General features: G+C 48.5%; 1 protein-coding gene across 2 annotated transcripts in view; it reads right to left on the bottom strand.

The window, feature by feature from the left end:
- Positions 1-11,089, bottom strand: part of ttl (tubulin tyrosine ligase) — a 43,742-nt gene extending 32,653 nt beyond the window's left edge. The window contains exons 1-2 of one of the 2 annotated variants that reach the window (XM_055636318.1): positions 10,059-11,088; positions 406-484 (exon numbers count right to left, since the gene is read on the bottom strand). In XM_055636318.1, coding sequence (XP_055492293.1) covers positions 406-484; positions 10,059-10,215 — 236 coding nt within the window. In that variant the 5' untranslated portion in view covers positions 10,216-11,088. Of the gene's footprint in view, positions 1-405; positions 485-10,058 lie in introns of both variants that reach the window. The other variant, XM_055636319.1, reaches the window with a different exon arrangement.
- Positions 11,090-20,701: the final 9,612 nt, after the last annotated feature.

Here is a 20,701-nt window from a genome sequence, read left to right as displayed (position 1 = left end):
TCTCATCCATATGCCTATCCAATTTATTTTTAAATGATACCAATGAACCTGCCTCCACCACTTCCACTGGAAGCTCATTCCACACCGCTACCACTCTCTGAGTAAAGAAGTTTCCCCACATATTACCCCTAAACTTCTGTCCCTTAATTCTGAAGTCATGTCCTCTTGTTTGAATCTTCGCTATTCTCAAAGGGAAAAGCTTGTCCACATCAACTCTGTCTATCCCTCTCATCATTTTAAAGACCTCTATCAGGTCCCCCCTTAACCTTCTGCGCTCCAGAGAATAAAATCGACTTGATGGGCCGAATGGCCTGATTCTGCTGCTATCACTTATGACCTTAAACTAACCGGGTGATTTGACCCCCACCCAGTACAAGAGTCAAAATGAGCAGATGTTTTGCGTACTTGACTAGTGATGCTTTGCGGCAGAGTTTGTCAGCACCCCGGTAATAGTTCACAAGCTGCGCGACCCCTGGTTCATGACCTGTAAAGTGACCAGAAGGACAATGATTAGACCATTCGCTGGTGGACAGCACAATGCAGAACACATATGTAGGCGGCCAATTTGCCTCTGTAGGTTTAGTTTTAGGTACGTGCTTCAAATTGAGGCTGTGCCCTCTGGTGCTAGACTCTTCCACTACTGGAAACTTACTCTCCACTCTATCCAGGCCTTTCATTATTCGGTAGGTTTCAGAGATGCCCCCTCGGCTCTCTAAACTCCAGCGAGTGCAGGCCGTCAAACACTCCTCGTACGCAAGACAATCATCCCCGGGATCATTCTCATAAACCTCCTCTGGACCCTCTCTCCGAAGCCAGCACATCCTTCCTCAGATATAGTTTAGTTTAGTTTATAGATACAGTGTGGAAACGTGCCCATTGGCCCACTGAGTCCGCGCCCACCAACAACCAGCCACACACTAGTTCTATCCTACACACATAGAAACATAGATAGAAACATAACAAATAGGTGCAGGAGGAGGCCATTCGGCCCTTCGAGTCAGCATTGCCATTCATTGTGATCATGGCTGATCGTCCCCAATCAATAACCCGTGCCTGCCTTCTCCCCATATCCCTTGACTCCACTAGCCCCTAGAGCTCTATCTAACTCTCTCTTAAATCCATCCAGTGATTTGGCCTCCACTGCCCTCTGTGGCAGGGAATTCCACAATTTCATAACTCTCTGGGTGAAAATTTTTTTTTCTCACCTCAGTCTTAAGTGACCTCCCCTTTATTCTAAGACTGTGGCCCCTGGTTCTGGCATCTAGCTTGTCCAGTCCTTTGATCATTTTATATGTTTCTATAAGATTCCCCCCTCATCCTTCTACACTCCAGTGAATACAAGGGGGACAGTTTACAGAGGGCCAATTAACCTACAAACTTGCACGTCTTTGGAATGTGGGAAGAAACCAGAGGAAACCCACGCGGTCACAGGAAGAAAGTACAAACCCCACACAGACAGCACCCGAGGTCAGGATTGAACCCGGATGCCTGGAGCGGTGAGCCAGCAACTCAAGTCAAGTCAAGTCAAGTCAAGTTTATTTGTCACATACACATACGAGATGTGCAGTGAAATGAAAGTGGCAATGCTCGCGGAACAACAAAACAACCAAACAAATTATAAACACAATCATAACACACATATTATTTTACATAATAAATAATAGAAGGAAAAACGTTCTGTACAGTTAGTCCCTGGTGAGAAAGGCGTTTACAGTCCGAATTGCCTCTGGGAAGAAACTCCTTCTCAACCTCTCCATTCTCACTGCATGGCAACGGAGGCGTTTGCCTGACCGTAGCGGCTGGAACAGTCCGTTGCAGGGGTGGAAGAGGTCTCTCATGATTTTGTTTGCCCTGGAGTTGCACCTCCTGTTGTATAGTTCCTGCAGGGGGGTGAGTGAAGTTCCCATAGTGCGTTCGGCCGAACGCACTACTCTCTGCAGAGCCTTCTTGTCCTTGGCAGAGCAATTCCCGAACCAGATGGTAATGTTCCCGGACAAGATGCTTTCCACCGCTACTCTACTGCTGTGCCACTGTGTGGTCCCTGTGAGGTGACTCAAGGGTGCCATATACGATGCACAGACAGGAAGCTGTATAAGCTAGGAATACCAATTCCCTTTCACAGGCGACTGACTGCCTGCCTCATCTGGGTCAAGGGCCTAAAAGGATACGGCAATGAACAGTGACTGGCCACAGGATTGCTGTTAGTCATTGAGTGATACAATGTGGAAACAGGCCCTTTGGACAACTTGCCCACACCGACCAACATGTCCCAGCTACACTAGTGCCACCTAACCATATTTGGCCCATATCCCTTCAAACCTGTCCAATCAATGAACCTGTCTAACTGTTTCTTAAACATTGGGATAGTCCCAGCCTCAACTACCTCCTCTGGCAGCTTGTTCCATACACCCACCACGCTTTGAGTGAAAACGTTACTCCTCAGATTCCTATTAAATCTTTTCCCCTTCATCTTAACCTTATGTCCTCTGGTCCTCGATTCACCTACTCTGGCAAGAGAGACTCTGTGTATTTCTCTCATGCTTTTATACACCTCCATAAGATCACCCCTCATTCTCCTGAGCTCCATGGAATAGTCCCAGCCTACTCAACCTCTACCTATAGCTCACACCCTCTAGTCCTGGCAACATCCTTGTAAATCTTCTCTGCACCCTTTCCAGCTTGACAACATCTTTCCTGTAACATGTTGCCCAGAACTGAACACAATATTCTAAATGCCGTCTCACCATGGTCTTATACAACTGCAACATGACCTCCCAACTTCTATACTCAATACACTGACTTGATGAAGGCCAAAGTGCCAAAAGCCTTTTTGACCACCTTATCTACCTGCGACTCGACCTTCAAGGAACCATGCACCTGTACTCCTAGATCCCTCTGCTATACAACACTACCCAGAGGCCTACCATTTACTGTGTAGGTCCTGCCCATGTTAGACTTCCCAAAATGCAACACGTCACACTTCTCTGTATTAAATTCCATCAACCATTCCTCCACCCACCTGGCCAATCGATCCAGATCCTGCTGCAATCGTTCACAACCATCATCACTATCTGCAAAACCACTCACTTTTGCATCATCAGCAAACTTGCTAATCTTGCCCTGTATGTTCTCATCCAAATCATTGATGTAGAAGATGACAAACAGTAACGGGCCCAGCACCGAACCCTGAGGCACACCACTAGTCACAGGCCTCCAGTCCGAGAAGCAACCTTCCACCATCACCCTCTGCTTCCTTCCATGGAGCTAATTTGCTATCCATTCAGCTATCTCTCCTTGGATCCCATGCAATCTAACCTTCCAGAGCAGCCTACCATATGGAATCTTGTTGAAAGCTTTGCTGGTCCATATATACATCTACAGCACTGGAGATGCATATATCAAGATCAAATTTAAGAGGGAGTTAGATGTGGCCCTTGTGGCTAAGGGGATCAGGGGGTATGGAGAGAAGGCAGGTACGGGATACTGAGTTGGATGATCAGCCATGATCATTTTGAATGGCGGTGCAGGCTCGAAGGGCCGAATGGCCTACTCCTGCACCTAATTTCTATGTTTCTATGTAAATTTGTGAGACCCGACCTCCCACGTATAAACCAATGCTGACTGTCCCTCATCAGCCCTTGCCCATCCAAATGCCTGTATAACCTATCCCTCAGAATACTCTCCAGCAACTTTCCAACTACAGATGTTCAGCTCACCAGCCTATAGTTCCCAGCATTCTCCCTGCAGCCCTTGATGGTTGGAAGCCAAAAGCAAGGCCCACTGCACAATTAAAAAAAGATGAATTCATAGTCATTTATCTTAATCACTCAATTGTAATCCATTGTCAGTGTTGCAAACAAAAAGACAATGATGGGTGGCACAGTATAGTTGCTGCCTTACAGCGTCAGAGACCCAGGTTCGATCCTGACTATGGGTGCTGTCTCTTCGGAGTTTGTGTGTTCTCCCTGTGACAACGTGGGTTTTCTCCGGGTGCTCCAGTTTCCTCCCACACTCCAAACAGGTGCAGGTTTGCAGGTTAATTGGCTTTGATAAAACTGTCATTTGTCCCTATCGTGAAGGATAGAACTAGTGCACGGGGTGATCGCTGGTCGGCGTGGACTCGGTGGGCCGAGGGGCCAGCTTCCACTCTGTATCCGTGCAGTAATAGCGAAAAGCAGAATTGCTGGAGGAACTCAACGGGTAAGCATCCGTGAATGGAATGGATAACCATATAACAATTACAGCACGGAAACAGGCCATCTCGACCCATCTAGTCCGTGCCGAACACATAATCTCCCCTAGTCCCATATACCTGCGCTCAGACCATAACCCTCCATTCCCTTCCCATCCATATAACTATCCAATTTATTTTTAAATGATAAAAACGAACCTGCCTCCACCATCTTCACTGGAAGCTCATTCCACACAGCCACCACTCTCTGAGTAAAGAAGTTCCCCCTCCTGTTACCCCTAAACTTCAGTCCCTTAATTCTCAAGTCATGTCCCCTTTGTTTGAATCTTCCCTACTCTCAATGGGAAAAGCTTTTCCACGTCAACTCTGTCTATCCCTCTCATCATTTTAAAGACCTCTATCAAGTCCCCCCTTAACCTTCTGCGCTCCAAAGAATAAAGCCCTAACTTGTTCAACCTTTCTCTGTAACTTAGTTGCTGAAACCCAGGCAACATTCTAGTAAATCTCCTCTGTACTCTCTCTATTTTGTTGACATCCTTCCTATAATTAGGCGACCAAAATTGTACACCATACTCCAGAATTGGCCTCACCAATGCCTTGTACAATTTTAACATTACATCCCAACTTCTATACTCAATGCTCTGATTTATAAAGGCCAGCACACCAAAAGCTTTCTTTACCACCCTATCTACATGAGATTCCACTTTCAGGGAACTGTGCACAGTTATTCCCAGATCCCTCTGTTCACCTGCATTCTTCAATTCCCTACCATTTACCATGGATAGATGACGTTTCAGCTCGGGACTTCTCAGACTGAGTGGAAAAGGGGGGGGGGAGTAAACTGAAAAAAAGACGTGGGGGTCAGGACAAAGCCTGGCAAGTGGTGGGTAGATACAGGATAGGGGGTGAGGAGGTGATTAGCAGATGGGTGGTGTACATGGCAAAGGCTGGATGTGAAAAAGGTTTCAGACGGAAAGAGAGGAAGTATTAAATGTAAAGCCGGAGGGAGGATATGGGTGGAAGGGGACATGGAGGAGTGAAATAGGGGGCGGGGGAGAGAGAGAAAAAAGGGAAATGGGGGGGGGACTCTGGGAAGGCAATTAGTGGATACACTGAGATAAAAGATCATCTCAATGTGGAAGAACCTGCATTTCAATAAAGCCTTTCTTGCCTCACAATATTCCAAAACATTTTAGATCTAAAACACTATATTCTTTGTCACCCCTGCGATATAGGAAATGTGGCAATGTAACTAAATGGAGGATTCCAGAGAGAACAAGCTCTTTTGTGAGTTGTGATGAAAGCTCTTTGATTTTATGCATCAATTCTGCTTTTCTCTTTCCACAGTCACTGCCTGCGACTCTATTTTCACATCTGCTATTTTTGATATCAATTATGGGATAAACGTCAGCGAGAGACCTTTTCTCCTCCCTTCAGATACAGAAGGAAATGTGCTTTGCTTTCAATGCTATTGTTGATGCACAACCCTCATTTCCCTGGAGAAGGTCAGACTATTTTTGCCTACTCCAGTCACTGTGAAGAGACACAGACAGCGTTGTTTAATTCAGTCCGGAGGGACAACACAGTGGCAGAACTGGTGGAGTTGCTGCCTCACAGCGCCAGAGACCCAGGTGCCATCCTGACTACAGGCGCTGTCCATGTGGAGCTTGCACTTTTGTCCCTGTGACTGCGTGGGTTTCCTCCTGGTGCTCCGGATTCCTCCTACATCCCAAAGACTTGTAGTCGTATGTTAATTGGCCCCATGTAAATGTCCCTTATAGAAACATAGAAAATAGGTGCAGGTGTAGGCCATTCACCCTTCGAGCCTGCACCACCATTCAATATGATCATGGCTGATCATCCAACTCAGTATCCCATACCTGCCTTCTCTCCATACCCCCTGATCCCTTTAGCCACAAGGGCCACATCTAACTCCCTCTTAAATATAGCCAATCAACTGGCCTCAACCACCTTCTGTGGCAGAGAATTCCACAGATTCACCACTCTCTGTGTAAAAAATGATTTTCTCATCTTGGTCCTAAAAGACTTCCCTCTTATCCTTAAACTGTGACCCCTAGTTCTGGACTTCCCCAACATCGGGAATAATCTTCCTGCATCTAGCCTGTCCAATCCCTTAAGAATTTTGTAAGTTTCTATAAGATCCCCCCTCAATCTTCTAAATTCTAGCGTGTACAAGCCGAGTCTATCCAGTCTTTCTTCATATGAAAGTCCTGACATCCCAGGAATCACTCTGGTGAATCTTCTCTGTACTCCCTCAGTGGCAAGAATGTATTTCCTCAGATTATGAGACCAAAACTGTATGCAATACTCCAGGTGTGGTCTCACCAAGACCCTGTACAACGTATGTGTAGGATAGAACTAGTGTATGGCCCAGGGGCTTGTTTCCACACTGTAGCTCTGAACTAAAGATACAGCATGGATACAGGCCCTTGCTGACAATCGATCACCTGGACACTAGTTCTATGCTATCCCACTTTTTCATCTACACCTACACAGTAGGGACAATTTACAGAGGCCAATTCACCTACAAATCCGCATGCCTTTGGAATGTGGGAGGAAACCGGAGCAACGAAACCCACGCGGTCATGGGGAGAACGTGCAAACTCCCCATGGACAGCACCCGAGGTGAGGATGGTACCCGGGTCTGTGAGGCAGCAACTCTACCGCTGCGCCACCGTGCCGCTCCCAAGTTAAGTAGCGGAAACCAGAATTCTAACCGAGTGACAATGTTGGCCAATACATTAGCAGGTCCGAGAGGGGCTTGCACAGAATGGCCCCCATTTACGCCTGCTGCCCTCAAGCCTCTTGTTGGTGGAGAGCGCAGGTTGAGAAGCTGCTGTAATTTGTAATATATTTTGGTGCTTTAAACCTCCATTGTGATGCTGGTCTGACAGATGGATGGCACCAAGATACATGCTGTTCATTACACCACTAGGAAGAGCAAATCTGCTTCTCTTTCAGGCATTGCAAGTGGATTATTTAAATCCAGCAGTGGAGACAGAAGGGGCCTCAGTTTAACACTAATTTCCTCCCATGGACAAAATAGCTATCAAGAATCGTCCTCCCACTGAATAAATGTATGTAGAATAGAGAAATTGAACATGTTTTACATGCAAGGTACACAAGGTACTCTTGGCATTGAATTTTAAACAGACCCAGGTTCGATCCTGACTATGGGTGCTATTCTGTTCTGAAACAATTCTGATCCTTTTAGACTTTAGACCTTAGAGAAACAGTGTGAAAACAAGCCCTTCGCACCAACTGGCAATCGCCCTGTACTCTAGCACTATCCTACACACTAGGGACAATTTACAATTTTACAGAAGCCTGCATGTCTTTGTGGTGTGGGAGGAAACCGGAGCACCTGGACAAAACCCACGCAGGTCACAGGGAAAACGTACAAACTCTGTACAGACAGAACCCGTTGTCAGGATGGAACCTGAGTCTCTGGTGCTGTGAGGCAACAACTCTACCACTGCGCTACACTTTAAGATATAAGCTTGACCTTTCTTAAACTGTATGAAACACAGTAATAGCCGGGGACCTGCCGCTCCCCTACTTAAGTTGACTGCTAATGTTCAGTGAGTGGAACTCACTCTTCTCTTCTTTGTAATCACTGATATGGACAGTGCCTCTCTTCCTCTCGCCCTCCCCCTGGAGATTTGAGCTGTCGGAGTACTTGGTAGCATAAAGGCTGTGTCCTGGTTCCAGCCCCTGTGCAATGCAGCATCTCCACTCTGCCCCACCCATGAGGTGACAGGAGATTATCCCAGCACTCTTCCCCTTTCAATCCCTGCAGGGTTTAAGATCCTTTGCATTGACTTGACAAGCATGGGTTATCACAGGGGTGCAAGAAGGAAGTAGTGTGCCTGAAGTAACAGGCGATCTCTTCCCTTTCACGCATTAGCAGATCAGCGGCAATTTCACAGTTCTGCCTTTCGTTCATGTTCAAGGAGCAGAATTAGGCCATTCGGCCCATTGAGTCTACGCCAGTCAATCGTGGGTGATCTATCTTCCCCTCCTAACCACATTCTCCTGCCTTCTCCCCTTGACCTCTGACACACATACTAATCAAGAACCGATCAATCTCTGCTTTAAAAATATGCATTGACTTGGCCTCCACAGCCTTTTGTGCGGAGGTGTTCAGTCCCGTGTGTGGGTTTTTTTAACTCCTTCCCTCCCCAGCGCCACATCTTTTACCACCCGCAGCCTCATTCTCGCCTACTGTGGAGACAAGATGGTCAAGACGTCTCAAACTCCCCGCAGAGCTGGTGTGTGCCACAAGGCAGCTGCCCCCGTGGTCCAGTAGAAACACGGAACTGCAGAGGCTGGTTTTCCCAGGAAAGACGCAATGTGCCAGCATCCATTGAGAATGTGGAGAGTGGTCGTTTCAGGTCAGACTGATAGCAGGGGTGGGAGGAAAGAAAGCTCCGTAGACTGTGTCCACAATTACACAGTCATAGAGTGATACAGTGTGGAAACAGGCCCTTCGGCACCAACCTGCCCACACTGGCCAACATTTCCCAGCTACACTAGTCCTACCTGCCAGCATTTGGTCCATAATCTCCAAAGTGTCCTATCCATGTACCTGTCTAACTGTTTCTTAAAATGTTGGGATAGTCCCAACCTCACCTACCTCCTCTGGCAGATTGTTCCATACACCCACCACCCTTTGTGTGGAAATTTTTTTTACCCCTCAGGTTCCTATTAAATCTTTGCCCCTTCACCTTAAACCTATGTCCTCTGGTCCTCGATTCACCTACTCTGGGTAAGAGACTGTGTGCATCTACCCCATTCTATTCCTCTCATGATTTTATACACCTCAATAAGATCACCCCTTATCCTCCTGCGCTCCGGGGAATAAAATCCCAGCCTACTCAACCTCTCCTTATAGCTCAGACAAATTACAGGCAGTGACAATGCTGACAGGCAGGGCACCAGACTGGCACTGGGTCTATAACACACCCCAAGGAGGCATTAAATCCTTCAGGGGCAACTGCGGGGATGCGGAAGGAAAGGGGGAGGGACGGAGTTAAAAACAAAAGACTGACGACCGAACACCTCCGTACAAATAGAATATAAATAACAACATGAATCAAGTTCTTCTCAGAAAAACATTGCTTGAAATGAGATTTGTTCCCAATAATACCCACAACAGTGGAAAGTTGAGTTTATCTTCGCTTATTTTAGTGCAAAGTACAACAGAGACAGAGTTAAGAAAATCGTTAAAGGATGCTTTCAGTTATTCCAGTCCAAATAATAGAGAATTCCTCTTTCTCCTCCACAGTAGTTCCATGAATTGAAATGTTTTACATTCATTGAAATGTTTCACATTCATTTAAATGTTTTAATGGCCAGGGTTGGTTTAAATGCCAGTCTTAATAATAAAAAGAATTCCTCTCTCCACAGTAGTTCCATGAATTGAAAGGTTTTAAAAGCTAAGGTTGCTTTAGATTATTCCAGTCCTAATAATTTAAAATAATTTCTCTCTTTCCCAGTCCACAGTAGATACATGAATTGAGATATGTTATTAACTATTTTTAAGGGGAAAGGGTGGGATTATAAATCTAGGTGCACATGATCCAGTAGATTTGGTGCAGTGTAGGTTGCTCTGGGTTTGGATAATGTAATATACAACACTAAAGCCACCCCAATGAGATGGTCCAGAGAGGACACCGCCCAGAACTGCATTGGCGATCCGCACTCACCCGGAGGTGACAAATGACAATTCCTTCCCAACGGATAATTCTTTTCCTCTTCACAAAGAAAAAGTATTATCTCCAATCACAGAAGAAATAGCAAGCAGGGAGATGCATGCACTCTCTCCCCCGTGAGATGGTCTTACCCAGGGTCCCGAAAGGCAGCTTGTTCCTCTCCCCCAGCATCAGGTTGAACCTGGGATTGTCCCTCCTGAGTCTCCGCCATTGCCCCGTGGAGATGAGCATCTTGCCCACTTCGGCGTAGACCGAGCTGTTCCGATCCCGGAGCACGAACGTGTACATGGTAGTGACGGGAGGGAGGGAGCTGCAGCAGCTGGCAACCCAGCCCACCTGATACACTCTGGGCGCTGCAACCGACCCACACAATAGAGGCACTTGCACGGTGACTAACACACCATGTGGGTGTCAGCGAGCATCTCCATACCACATCCCACACATTAACAACACCCCACACACTAACTACACCCCAAATATTAATGTTCCAGACACAAACTAACGTCCCAGACACTAACCACACCCCACACACTAACTAACGCCCCAGACACGAACTACACCCCACACATTAACCACACACCCCACACACTAACTACACGCCCCACACACTAACCACACCACAGACACTAACTACACCCCAGATATTAATGCTCCAGACACAAACTAACGCCCAGACAATATCTACACCCCACACACTAACTAACGGCCCACACACAAACCACACACACTAATCACACGCTAACCAACACCCCACACACACTAATCACACGCTAACCAACACCCCACACACTAACCACACACCAGACAGTAACTAGCGACCTTCCTGGGTGTCAGCAATAAGCATTCCCTCATCATGGGCACTGCGCTGCAAGATCCAAGTACAGATGCAACATCCCTCAGACACCAACCAGGGAACACGGGCAGCAACTAGAGGGTGATGGAGGGTGATGCGCTGATCACTATCCCCTCGCCCACAGGCACTGCCCTGCGAGCCGCCCGCCGCGGCTGATCGTGAGGAGTGGGAGACTGGACAGCTGCAGCCAGTCCGGGGCTGGGCTGGGCCGGGTGTGTCCGCTGGCAGGAGACGGGAGCCTGGCCCTGGGATGAGCTGCAGGCCGGGGCCGCAGGGCGGAGTTAGAGATGGGCGGGTGTGTCCGCTGGCAGGGAGGCTGGTCACAGGGCGGAGCTGGGGCCGTGTGTGTCCACAGGGCGGAGCTGGGGCCGTGTGTGTCCACAGGGCGGAGCTGGGGCTGTGCGTGTCCACAGGGCGGAGCTGGGGCCGTGTGTGTCCACAGGGCGGAGCTGGGGCCGGGTGTGTGTGTGTCCACAGGGCGGAGCTGGGGCCGGGTGTTTGTGTGTGTGTGTCCACAGGGCGGAGCTGGGGCCTTGTGTGTCCACAGGGCGGAGCTGGGGCCTTGTGTGTCCACAGGGCGGAGCTGGGGCCGGGTGTGTGTGTCCGCAGGGCGGGGCTGGGGCCGGGTGTGCGGAGCTGGGGCGGGTGGTGTGTGTGTGTGTGTCCACAGGGCGGAGCTGGGGCCGGGTGTGTGTGTGTGTGTGTGTCCACTGGGCGGAGCTGGGGCTGGGGCCGGGTGTGTGTGTGTGTGTGTGTCCACTGGGCGGAGCTGGGGCCGGGTGCCCACCAGGACATCTGAAATGTCCTCACTATTCAGGGAACGGAGATTCCCCTCCTCCACCATAAATGAGGCTCGCACCAGGGTCTCTTCCATACCCCGCAACACTGCTCTCTCTCCCCATCCCCGCACTCGCAACAAGGGCCGAGTCCCCCTAGTCCTCACCTTTCACCCCACCAGCCGTCACATACAAAAAGTAATCCTCCGTCAGTTTCGCCACCTCCAACGTGACCCCACTACTCGCCACATCTTCCCATCTCCCCCCATATCTGCTTTCCGCAAAGACCGCTCCCTCCATAACTCCCTTGTCAATTCTTCCCTTCCCTCCCGTACCACCCCCTCCCCGGGGCACTTTCCCTTGCAACCGCAAGAGATGCAACACTTGTCCCTTTGGGGCCCCCCCTCGACTCCGTTCAAGGACCCAAGCAATCGTTCCAGGTGCGACAGAGGTTTACCTGCATCTCTTCCAACCTCATCTATTGCGTCCGCTGCTCTAGATGTCAGCAGATCTATATCGGTGAGACCAAGCGGAGGTGGGGCGATCATTTCGCCGAACACCTCCGCTCGGTCCGCAATAACCAAGCTGACCTCCCGGTGGCTCAGCACTTCAACTCCCCCTCCCACTCCGCCTCCGACCTCTCTGTCCTGGGTCTCCTCCATGGCCACAGCGAGCAGCACCGGAAATTGGAGGAACAGCACCTCATATTCCGTTTGGGGAGTCTGCACCCCGGGGGCATGAACATCGAATTCTCCCAATTCTGTTAGTCCTTGCTGTCTCCACCCCTTCCTCAGCTCCCCTGCTGTCTCCTCCCACCCTCCAGCCTTCTGGCTACTCCTCCTTTCCCTTTCTTGTCCCCACCCACCCCCACCCCCCATCAGTCTGAAGAAGGGTTTTGGCCCGAAACGTTGCCTAATTCCTTCGCTCCATAGATGCTGCTGCACCCGCTGAGTTTCTCCAGCTTTTCTGTGTAACCTTCGATTCTCCAGCATCTGCAGTTCCCTCTTAAAAACCGGGTGTGTGTGTGTGTCCACAGGGCGGAGCTGGGACCGGGGAGCAGCAGGACCAGTGCTCTTTGTCCGCCTGCCGCTCCCTCCTCGGGCCTAATGACGTCAACACCCACCCACAAACCCCCACACTCACACACACACACACACACTAGGCCGCGGCTTCACCACATTGACCCCACAACCGGGGGAGGAGGCATTCTGGTCATTGTAGTTTCATCTCATCGATACGGCCCACTAGGGGGGGCGCAGTGCGCATGCGTGTAGTCCCACACCCAAAACCTTCTGGTCATTGTAGTTTGAACTCGGGTTGACTGCGCGCAGTGCGCATGCGTGCGCCTGATGAGGTTGGAGGAGGTTTGAGGCAAAGATCTTATAGCGGAGCAAGATGGGTCACTCTCACGCAAACGTGTTGTCCACGCATGGGCGGCTATAGCGGCCATTTTAGCAACCAGTCCCCGGGGTCTGGGGCCCGGGGAGAGGGGGTGTGGGGCCCGGGGAGAGGGAGTGTGGGGCCCGGGGAGTGGGAGTGTGGGGCCCGGGGAGAGGGGGGTGTGTGTGGGGCCCGGGGAGAGGGAGTGTGGGGCAGGGGGTGTGTGTGGGGCCCGGGGAGTGTGGGGCAGTGGGGAGAGGCTCTAAGATATTTGGTTTGAGGTACAAGGAGACTCTGCCTCACCTGAAAGGAATGTCTGTCGGGGTCAAGGACACAGTGTGCACCCGTGGGCTGGGCTTCCACACAAAGGCTACTGGTTTTGTAGTGCAAACAAGGGTCTGGATTCCCAAGTAGGAATGTGGAAGGTTTTAAAGTGTAGGAAGGAACTGCAGATGCTGGTTTAAACCAAACATGGGCACAATACAATACAAGTTCAAGTGAGTTTATTGTCATGTGTCCCTGTATAGGACAATGAAATTCTTGCTTTGCTTAAGCACACAGTAAATAGTAGGCATTTACTACAAAATAGATAAATGTGTCCATATACCATGATATAAATATATACACACATGAATAAATAAACTGGTAAAGTGCAAATAGCAGAAAGTGGTTATTAATAATCAGAGTTTTGTCCGAGCCAGGTTTGATAGCCTGATGACTGTGGGGAAGTAGCTATTCCTGAACCTGGTTGTTGCAGTCTTCAGGCTCCTGTACCTTCTACCTGAAGGCAGCAGGGAGATGAGTGTGTGGCCAGGATGGTGTGGGTCTTTGATGATACTGCCAGCCTTTTTGAGGCAGCGACTGCAATAAATCCCCTCGATGGAAGGAAGGTCAGAGCCGATGATGGACTGGGCAGTGTTTACTACTTTTTGTAGTCTTTTCTTCTCCAGGGCTCTCAAATTGCCGAACCAAGCCACAATGCCACCGGTCAGTATGCTCTCGACTGTGCACCTGTAGAAGTTAGAGAGAGTCCTCCTTGACAAACCGACTCTCCGTAATCTCAGGAAGTAGAGGCGCTGATGAGCTTTTTTGATAATTGCGTTAGTGTTCTCGGACCAGGAAAGATCAATACAATACAATACCAAGATGAGCAGGGAGAGACAAGACTTTGCCTTTCATCACAGCGAGGAGGAGACTCACTGTGATGGATGTCTGTGTGAATTGAGTTGGTTGTGTGTCTTGTATAATTGTTTCTTTTTGCTGCCAAAGGGACTAAAGATGGAAATTAGCTACTGGCTATAATCTTGCATATTTACATGTAAATGTTTATCAATATGCATTGTCTCTGTTTAAATGTTTAAAAATGCAAAAACAAATTTTTCAAAAAGTTGGAGCAACTCAGCGGGTCATCTCTGGAGAGAAGGAATGGGTGACGTTTCAGGTGGAGACCCTTCTTCAGAGTAGTCAGGGATAAGAGAGGGGTCAAGGAAAGAGCGATCAATTCGCTACCCTGGTTTCACCAATGTTTCCACCACCACGCACATGAAGCGCAAGACAGACACCATTGTATACTGATGCCGAGAAGTGTGTTCAGCTCTGGCTGAACAACTTCTAATCTTGTATGTGGACACGATAAGAATATGGGATAAGGGAAACGACAGAGATAGACAGTGATGTGGAGAGATAAAGACCAATGATTGAAAGAGATGCAAAAAAGTAACGATGACAAAGGGAACAGGCCATTGTTAGCTGTTTGGTGAAAACGAGAATCTGCTGCAACTTGGGTGGGGGAGGAATGGAGGGAGAGGGAATGCCAGGGTTACTTGAAATGAGAGAAATCAATATTCATACCACTGAGCTGTGAGCTGCCCAAGCGAAATACGAGAGATGTTCCTCCAATTTGCGTTTACCCTCAGTCAGACAATGGAGGAGACCTAGGACAGAAAGGTCAGTGTGGGAATGGGAAGGGGAATTAAAGGGTTTCGCAACCGGGAGATCAGGTAGGTTCAGGCAGACTGGGGGTTTTATGTTCGGACAGGCAGCTCCACTTGTAGAGATGTTGCGTTGTGGCATTTGCAGATTTCATGCAGTTGCATGAGAAACTGTGCGGGCTTGTGCATAAGGATTTCCATCTGACACAATGCAAATGCACATTGTTCTTGATGAACATATTGCACAAATTGGTTCTGGCACCTCTGCCCAAAGTTGTCAACTCTGCAATGGTGACCTCTCATCATTCGTCAGCAAAGTACTGAGAACCTTTCTATTTGTTGATGTTCTATGTTCTAACGTACATGTTTCTGATCTGGGCTGCAACTGAGGAACACAAAAAAGACCGCATCTCTGGACAAAAGATAGACACAAAAAGCTGGTGGGTCAGACAGTGTAGAGTTATATTTTGATACAGTGTGGAAATAGGCCCTTCGGCCCAACTCCTCCACACCAGCCAACAATGTCTCAGCTACACTAGTCCCACTTGCCTGCGCTTGGTACATTTCCCTCCAAACCTGTCCTATCCATGTACCTGTCCAACTGTTTCTTAAACGATAGGATAGTTCCAGCCTCAACTACCTCCTCTGGCAGCTTGTTCCTGCTTCTTGTGTATGGCGTACACAGCCTACAGTTGTGGTACGTTGTTCTATTTGATTGTGCATGCCAGGTTGATTGCATTTGTCGAAACAGGGCGGACCACGTGAAGGTTGCAATCTCCCACCGCGCAGCTTGTTCCATGCACCCATCACCCTTTGTGTGAAAAAGTCACCCCTCAGATTCCTATTCAATCTTTCCACCTTCACCTTAAACCCATGTCCTCTGGTACTCGATTTCCCCTACTCTGGGCAAAAGACTGCATCTACCCGATCTATTCCTCTATTGCAGTTGTATTGGGCTCTGGTGAGACTACATCTGGAGTATTGTGTACAGTTTTGGTCTCCTAATTTGAGGAAGGACATCCTTGTGATTGAGGCAGCGCAGCTTAGGTTCACGTGATTGATCCCTGGGATGGCGGGACTGTCATATGAGGAAAGATTGAAAAGACTAGGCTTGTATTCACTGGAGTTTAGAAGGATGAGGGGATATCTTATAGAAACATAAAATTATAAAAGGACTGGACAAGCTCGATGAAGGAAAAATGTTCCCAATGTCGGGCAAGTCCAAAACAAGGGGCCAGTCTTAGAATAAAGGGGAGGCCATTTTAAGACTGAGATGAGAAAAAAATGTTCACCCAGAGAGTTGTGAATTTGTGGAATTCCCTGCCACAGAGGGCAGTGGAGGCCAAATCACTGGATGGATTTAAGAGAGAGTTAGATAGAGCTCTAGGGGCTAGTGGCCCGCCAAATATTCCAGCGTTTTGTGCGATCTTCTGATTAAACCAGCATCTGCAGTTCCTTCCAACAGAATCGCTGGACTATATGGATAGGTGAGATGTGCTAACAATAGGGATACAAGGACTGGACAAGCTAGATGCAGGATGCGAACAGTGCAACTAGTAGGATGACTAAGGTGGGAGAGGGCGGAGAAGGGGAGGAAGTTTTTATTATTAGGTCATGCGTTACTCTCTACCCTGAACGACTGTCTATACTCATCTACTTCTTGCATATGGCGTGCACAGCCTAAAGTTGTAGGTCAAGGGTAGACATCCAGGCCAGGACAGCATCAGTTAGTGTGGATGGCTTTGATGCCCCCAGGGAAAAGTCTCAGTGGGCAATCATTCACGATGTGTTGGATGGTGTGGTCTGGATGTCCGCAGTTGCAAGCAGGGCTGTTTGTCATCCCCCACTTATGCAGGTGATGGCTGTTCTTGCATGAAGGGTGCGGATTCTGTTCAGGGTTAGTCATTGCTTGCGATGGAGGTCAAAACCCGGTGGTTTCACTGTGGGGTGTGTGATCACCTCTCCGTTGTTGACATTGGCATCTTTCCAGGCTCTGCGCCACTCAGTCTTGGAGTCAAGGTCTTCCAGGGATTTAACGGAAGACCAGAAGGGTTTGCGGGACTTCAGACGCATGTTGGGCAGATTATTCAAGTTAGAATGGATGGGAAGGTCAGGGTTAGCCTCGATGGTGCACCAATCTTTCAACATCCTCTCCCTTCTGCGTATGCTGGGAGGGGCGATATGAGAGAGGACAGGGAGCCACTGCAAAGGTGTTGACATGCCCCTGTCCCACTTAGGAAACCTGAACGGAAACCTCTGGAGACTTTGCACCCTACCCAAGGTTTCCGTGCGGTTCCCGGAGGTTGCAGGTGGCTGCCGGAGGTTGCAGGTAGTGGAAGCAGGTAGGGAGACTGACAAAAACCTCCGGGAACCGCACGGAAACCTTGGGTGGGGCGCAAAGTCTCCAGAGGTTTCCGTTCAGGACCCTAAAGGGGACAGGGGCATTAAGCGTCCCTGTGATGACCCGCATCGCAGAGTTAAGGACAGTGTCACGTCGATACTCATAACCATGTACAACTCCAACGCCATCTTTACATTCGCCGATAGCACCACCGTTGGACGAATAATAGGTAGTGACGAGTCGGAGTACAGGATGGAGATCGACACAAAGAATTCCAGATGCTGGGATTTTGAGCGAAACACTAAGTGCAGGAGTAACTCAGCGGGTCAGGAAACATCTATGGAGGAATTGGACAGACGACGTTTCAGTTTGAAGAAGGGGTCTGACCAGAAATATCACCTAAGATAGGCACAAAAAGCTGGAGTAACTCACCGTGTCAGATAATATCTCTGGAGAAAAGGTTTAGAACCTTCTTCAGACTGAGAGTCAGGGGAAAGGGAAATGAGAAATATAGACGGTGATGTAGAGAGAGATATAGAACAAATGATAGAAAGATGTGCAAAAAAGCCATGATGATAAAGGAAACAGGTCATTGTTCGCCTAGGTGAAAACGAGTTACAATGAGACTCAACAAGACGACTGAAGCTGGTACGATTTGGGTGAGGGTCGGATGGATGGGGGGGGGGGGGGGGGGGGGGGGGGAAGATGTAGGGATTATTTGAATTTAAATAAATCAATATTCATACCACTGGGTTGTAAGCTGCCCAAGTGAAATATGAGATGCTCTTGCATTTGGCCTCACTCTGACAATGGAGGAGGTCCAGGACAGAAAGGTCAGTGTGGGTATGAGACGGGGAATTAAAGTGTTTGGGAACCAGGAGATCTTCTTCTTGCGTATGGCGTGCACACCCTAAAGTTGTAGGACAACTTGTTTTATTTGATTGTGCACGCCGGGTTGATTGCATTCGTCGAAACAGGGCAGACCACGTGAAGGTTGCAATCTTCCACCCAGGTAGGTCCAGGCAGACTGAGCAAGGAAGGGTTTCGGCCCGAAACGTTGCCTATTTCCTTCGCTCCATAGATGCTGCTGCACCCGCTGAGTTTCTGCAGCATTTTTGTCTACCTACTATTGCACTTTGTGTTTTGCTCAAGCATCAGCATCTGGAATTCCTTGTGTCGATCTGCATTGTCAGAACAACAATCTTACTCTCAATGTTGGCAAGTTGAAGGAGATGATTATTGACTTTAGGAAGAGAAAACCGAGGCTCTAAGCACCTACCGTCATTGGCAAGACCAACCTATTAAAGAAACAGAATTGCAGATGCTGGTTTATACCACAGGTAGACACAAAGTGCTGGACTAACTCAGCGGGGCAGGCAGCATCTCTGGAGAAAAAGAATAGGAGTCTGAAGAAGGGCACCAACCTGAAACATTAGCTGTGCTTGTTTTCCAGAGATGCTGCCTGACCCGCTGAATTACTCCAGCACTTTGTGTTTATCTTAAGTATTGTAGAAACCGAGAAACATAGAAAATAGGTGCAGGAGTAGGGCATTCGGCCCTTCAAGCCTGCACCGCCATTCAATATGATCATGGCTGATCATCCAACTCAGTATCCTGTACCTGCCTTCTCTCCATACCCCTTGATCTCTTTAGCCACAAGGGGCATATCTAACTCCCTCTTAAATATAGCCAATTAATTGGCCTCAACTACCTTCTGTGGCAGAGAATTCCACAGATTCAACACTCTCTGTGTGAAAACATGTTCTCATCTCGGTCCTAAAAGACTTCCCCCTTATCCTTAAACTGTGACCCCTTGTTCTGGACTTCCCCAACATCGGGAACAATCTTCCTGCATCTAGCCTGTCCAACCCCTTAAGAGTTTTGTAAGTTTCTATAAGATACCCCCTCAATCTTCTAAATGCTAGCGAGTACAAGCCGAGTCTACCAGTCTTCATATGAAAGTCCTGACATCCCAGGAATCAGTCTGCTGAACCTTCTTTGTACTCCCTCTATGGCAAGAATGTCTTTCCTCAGATTAGGAGACCAAAACTGTACACAATACTCCAGGTGTGGTCTCACCAAGGCCCTGTACAACTGCAGTAGAACCTCCCTGCTCCTGCACTCAAATCCTTTTGCTACAAATGCTAACATAACATTCACTTTCATCACTGCCTGCTGCACCTGGATGCCTACTTTTAATGACTGGTGTACCATGATACTCAGGTCTCATTGCATCTCCCCTTTTCCTAATCGGCCACCATTCAGATAATTAAGCCCTTTGTCCTCCTCTGCTGGACTCCGAATTTCTCCCAGTCCTCTGGTTGGCTGCTTTTTCTGGCTAATTTGTATGCTTCATCTTTTGTTTTGATACTATCCCTGATATCCCTTGTTATCCACGGATGCACTACCTTACCCGATTTATTCTTTTGCCAAACTGGGATGAACAATTGTTGTAGTTCATCCATGCAGTCTTTAAATGCCTTCCATTGCATACCCACCGTCAACCCTTTAAGAATCAATTGCCAGTCTATCTTGGCCAATTCACGTCTCATACCCTCAAAGTTACCTTGCCTGGGTAAGGCCAACTTTGAGGGTATGAGAGAAAATCTTGCTCAAGTTGATTGGTGCAGGTTGTTTGAGGAGAAAGGAACATCAACCAAGTGGGATGTTTTTAAAAAGTGTGCTGACAAAAGTTCAGAATATGAACGTCCCTGTTAGAGTGAAGGGCAAGGCAGGCAAACGTAAGTAAGCTTGGCTGAGAAATCAATGCAGAGGCTCTTACCCAGAGTAGGAGAATCGAGGACCAGAGGACATAGGTTTAAGGTGAAAATATTGAATAGGAATCTGAGGGGTAACTTTTTCACACAAAGGGTGGTGGGTGTATGGAACAAGCTGCCAGAGGAGGTAGTTGAGGCAGGGACCATCCCAACATTTAAGAAACAGTTAGACAGGTACATGGCTATGGCAAACCAAAATTCCTCGTATGTTGCAAAACATACTTGGCTAATAAATTACAATTATGATTATTATGTAACTATAATGGAATGAAACACCAAGCCACCGCACATGATCAGATCCCAGATTCAGATTCAGATTCAGATCAACGATGAGCTGGCCTACAGGGAGGAGGTCCAGCACTTAGCAGCATGGTGCGCTGACAACAACCTGGCCCTTAACTCCAAGAAGACCAAGGAGCTCATTGTAGACTTCAGGAAGTCCAGAGGCGGCACGCACACCCCCATCCACATTAACGGGACGGAGGTGGAACGTGTTTCTAGCTTCAGGTTCCTGGGAGTCAACATCTCCGATGACCTCTCTTGGACCCACAATACCTCTACTCTGATCAAGAAGGCTCATCAGCGTCTCTTCTTCCTGAGGAGACTGAAGAAGGTCCATCTGTCTCCTCAGATCCTGGTGAACTTCTACCGCTGCACCATCGAGAGCATCCTTACCAACTGCATCACAGTATGGTATGGCAACTGCTCTGTCTCCG

Source organism: Leucoraja erinacea, chromosome 5, assembly GCF_028641065.1.
Source record: "Leucoraja erinacea ecotype New England chromosome 5, Leri_hhj_1, whole genome shotgun sequence".
NCBI lineage: Eukaryota > Metazoa > Chordata > Chondrichthyes > Rajiformes > Rajidae > Leucoraja > Leucoraja erinaceus.
The sequence above is the reverse complement of the archived record's forward strand: the minus strand, read 5'-3'. Positions and strand labels throughout refer to the sequence as shown.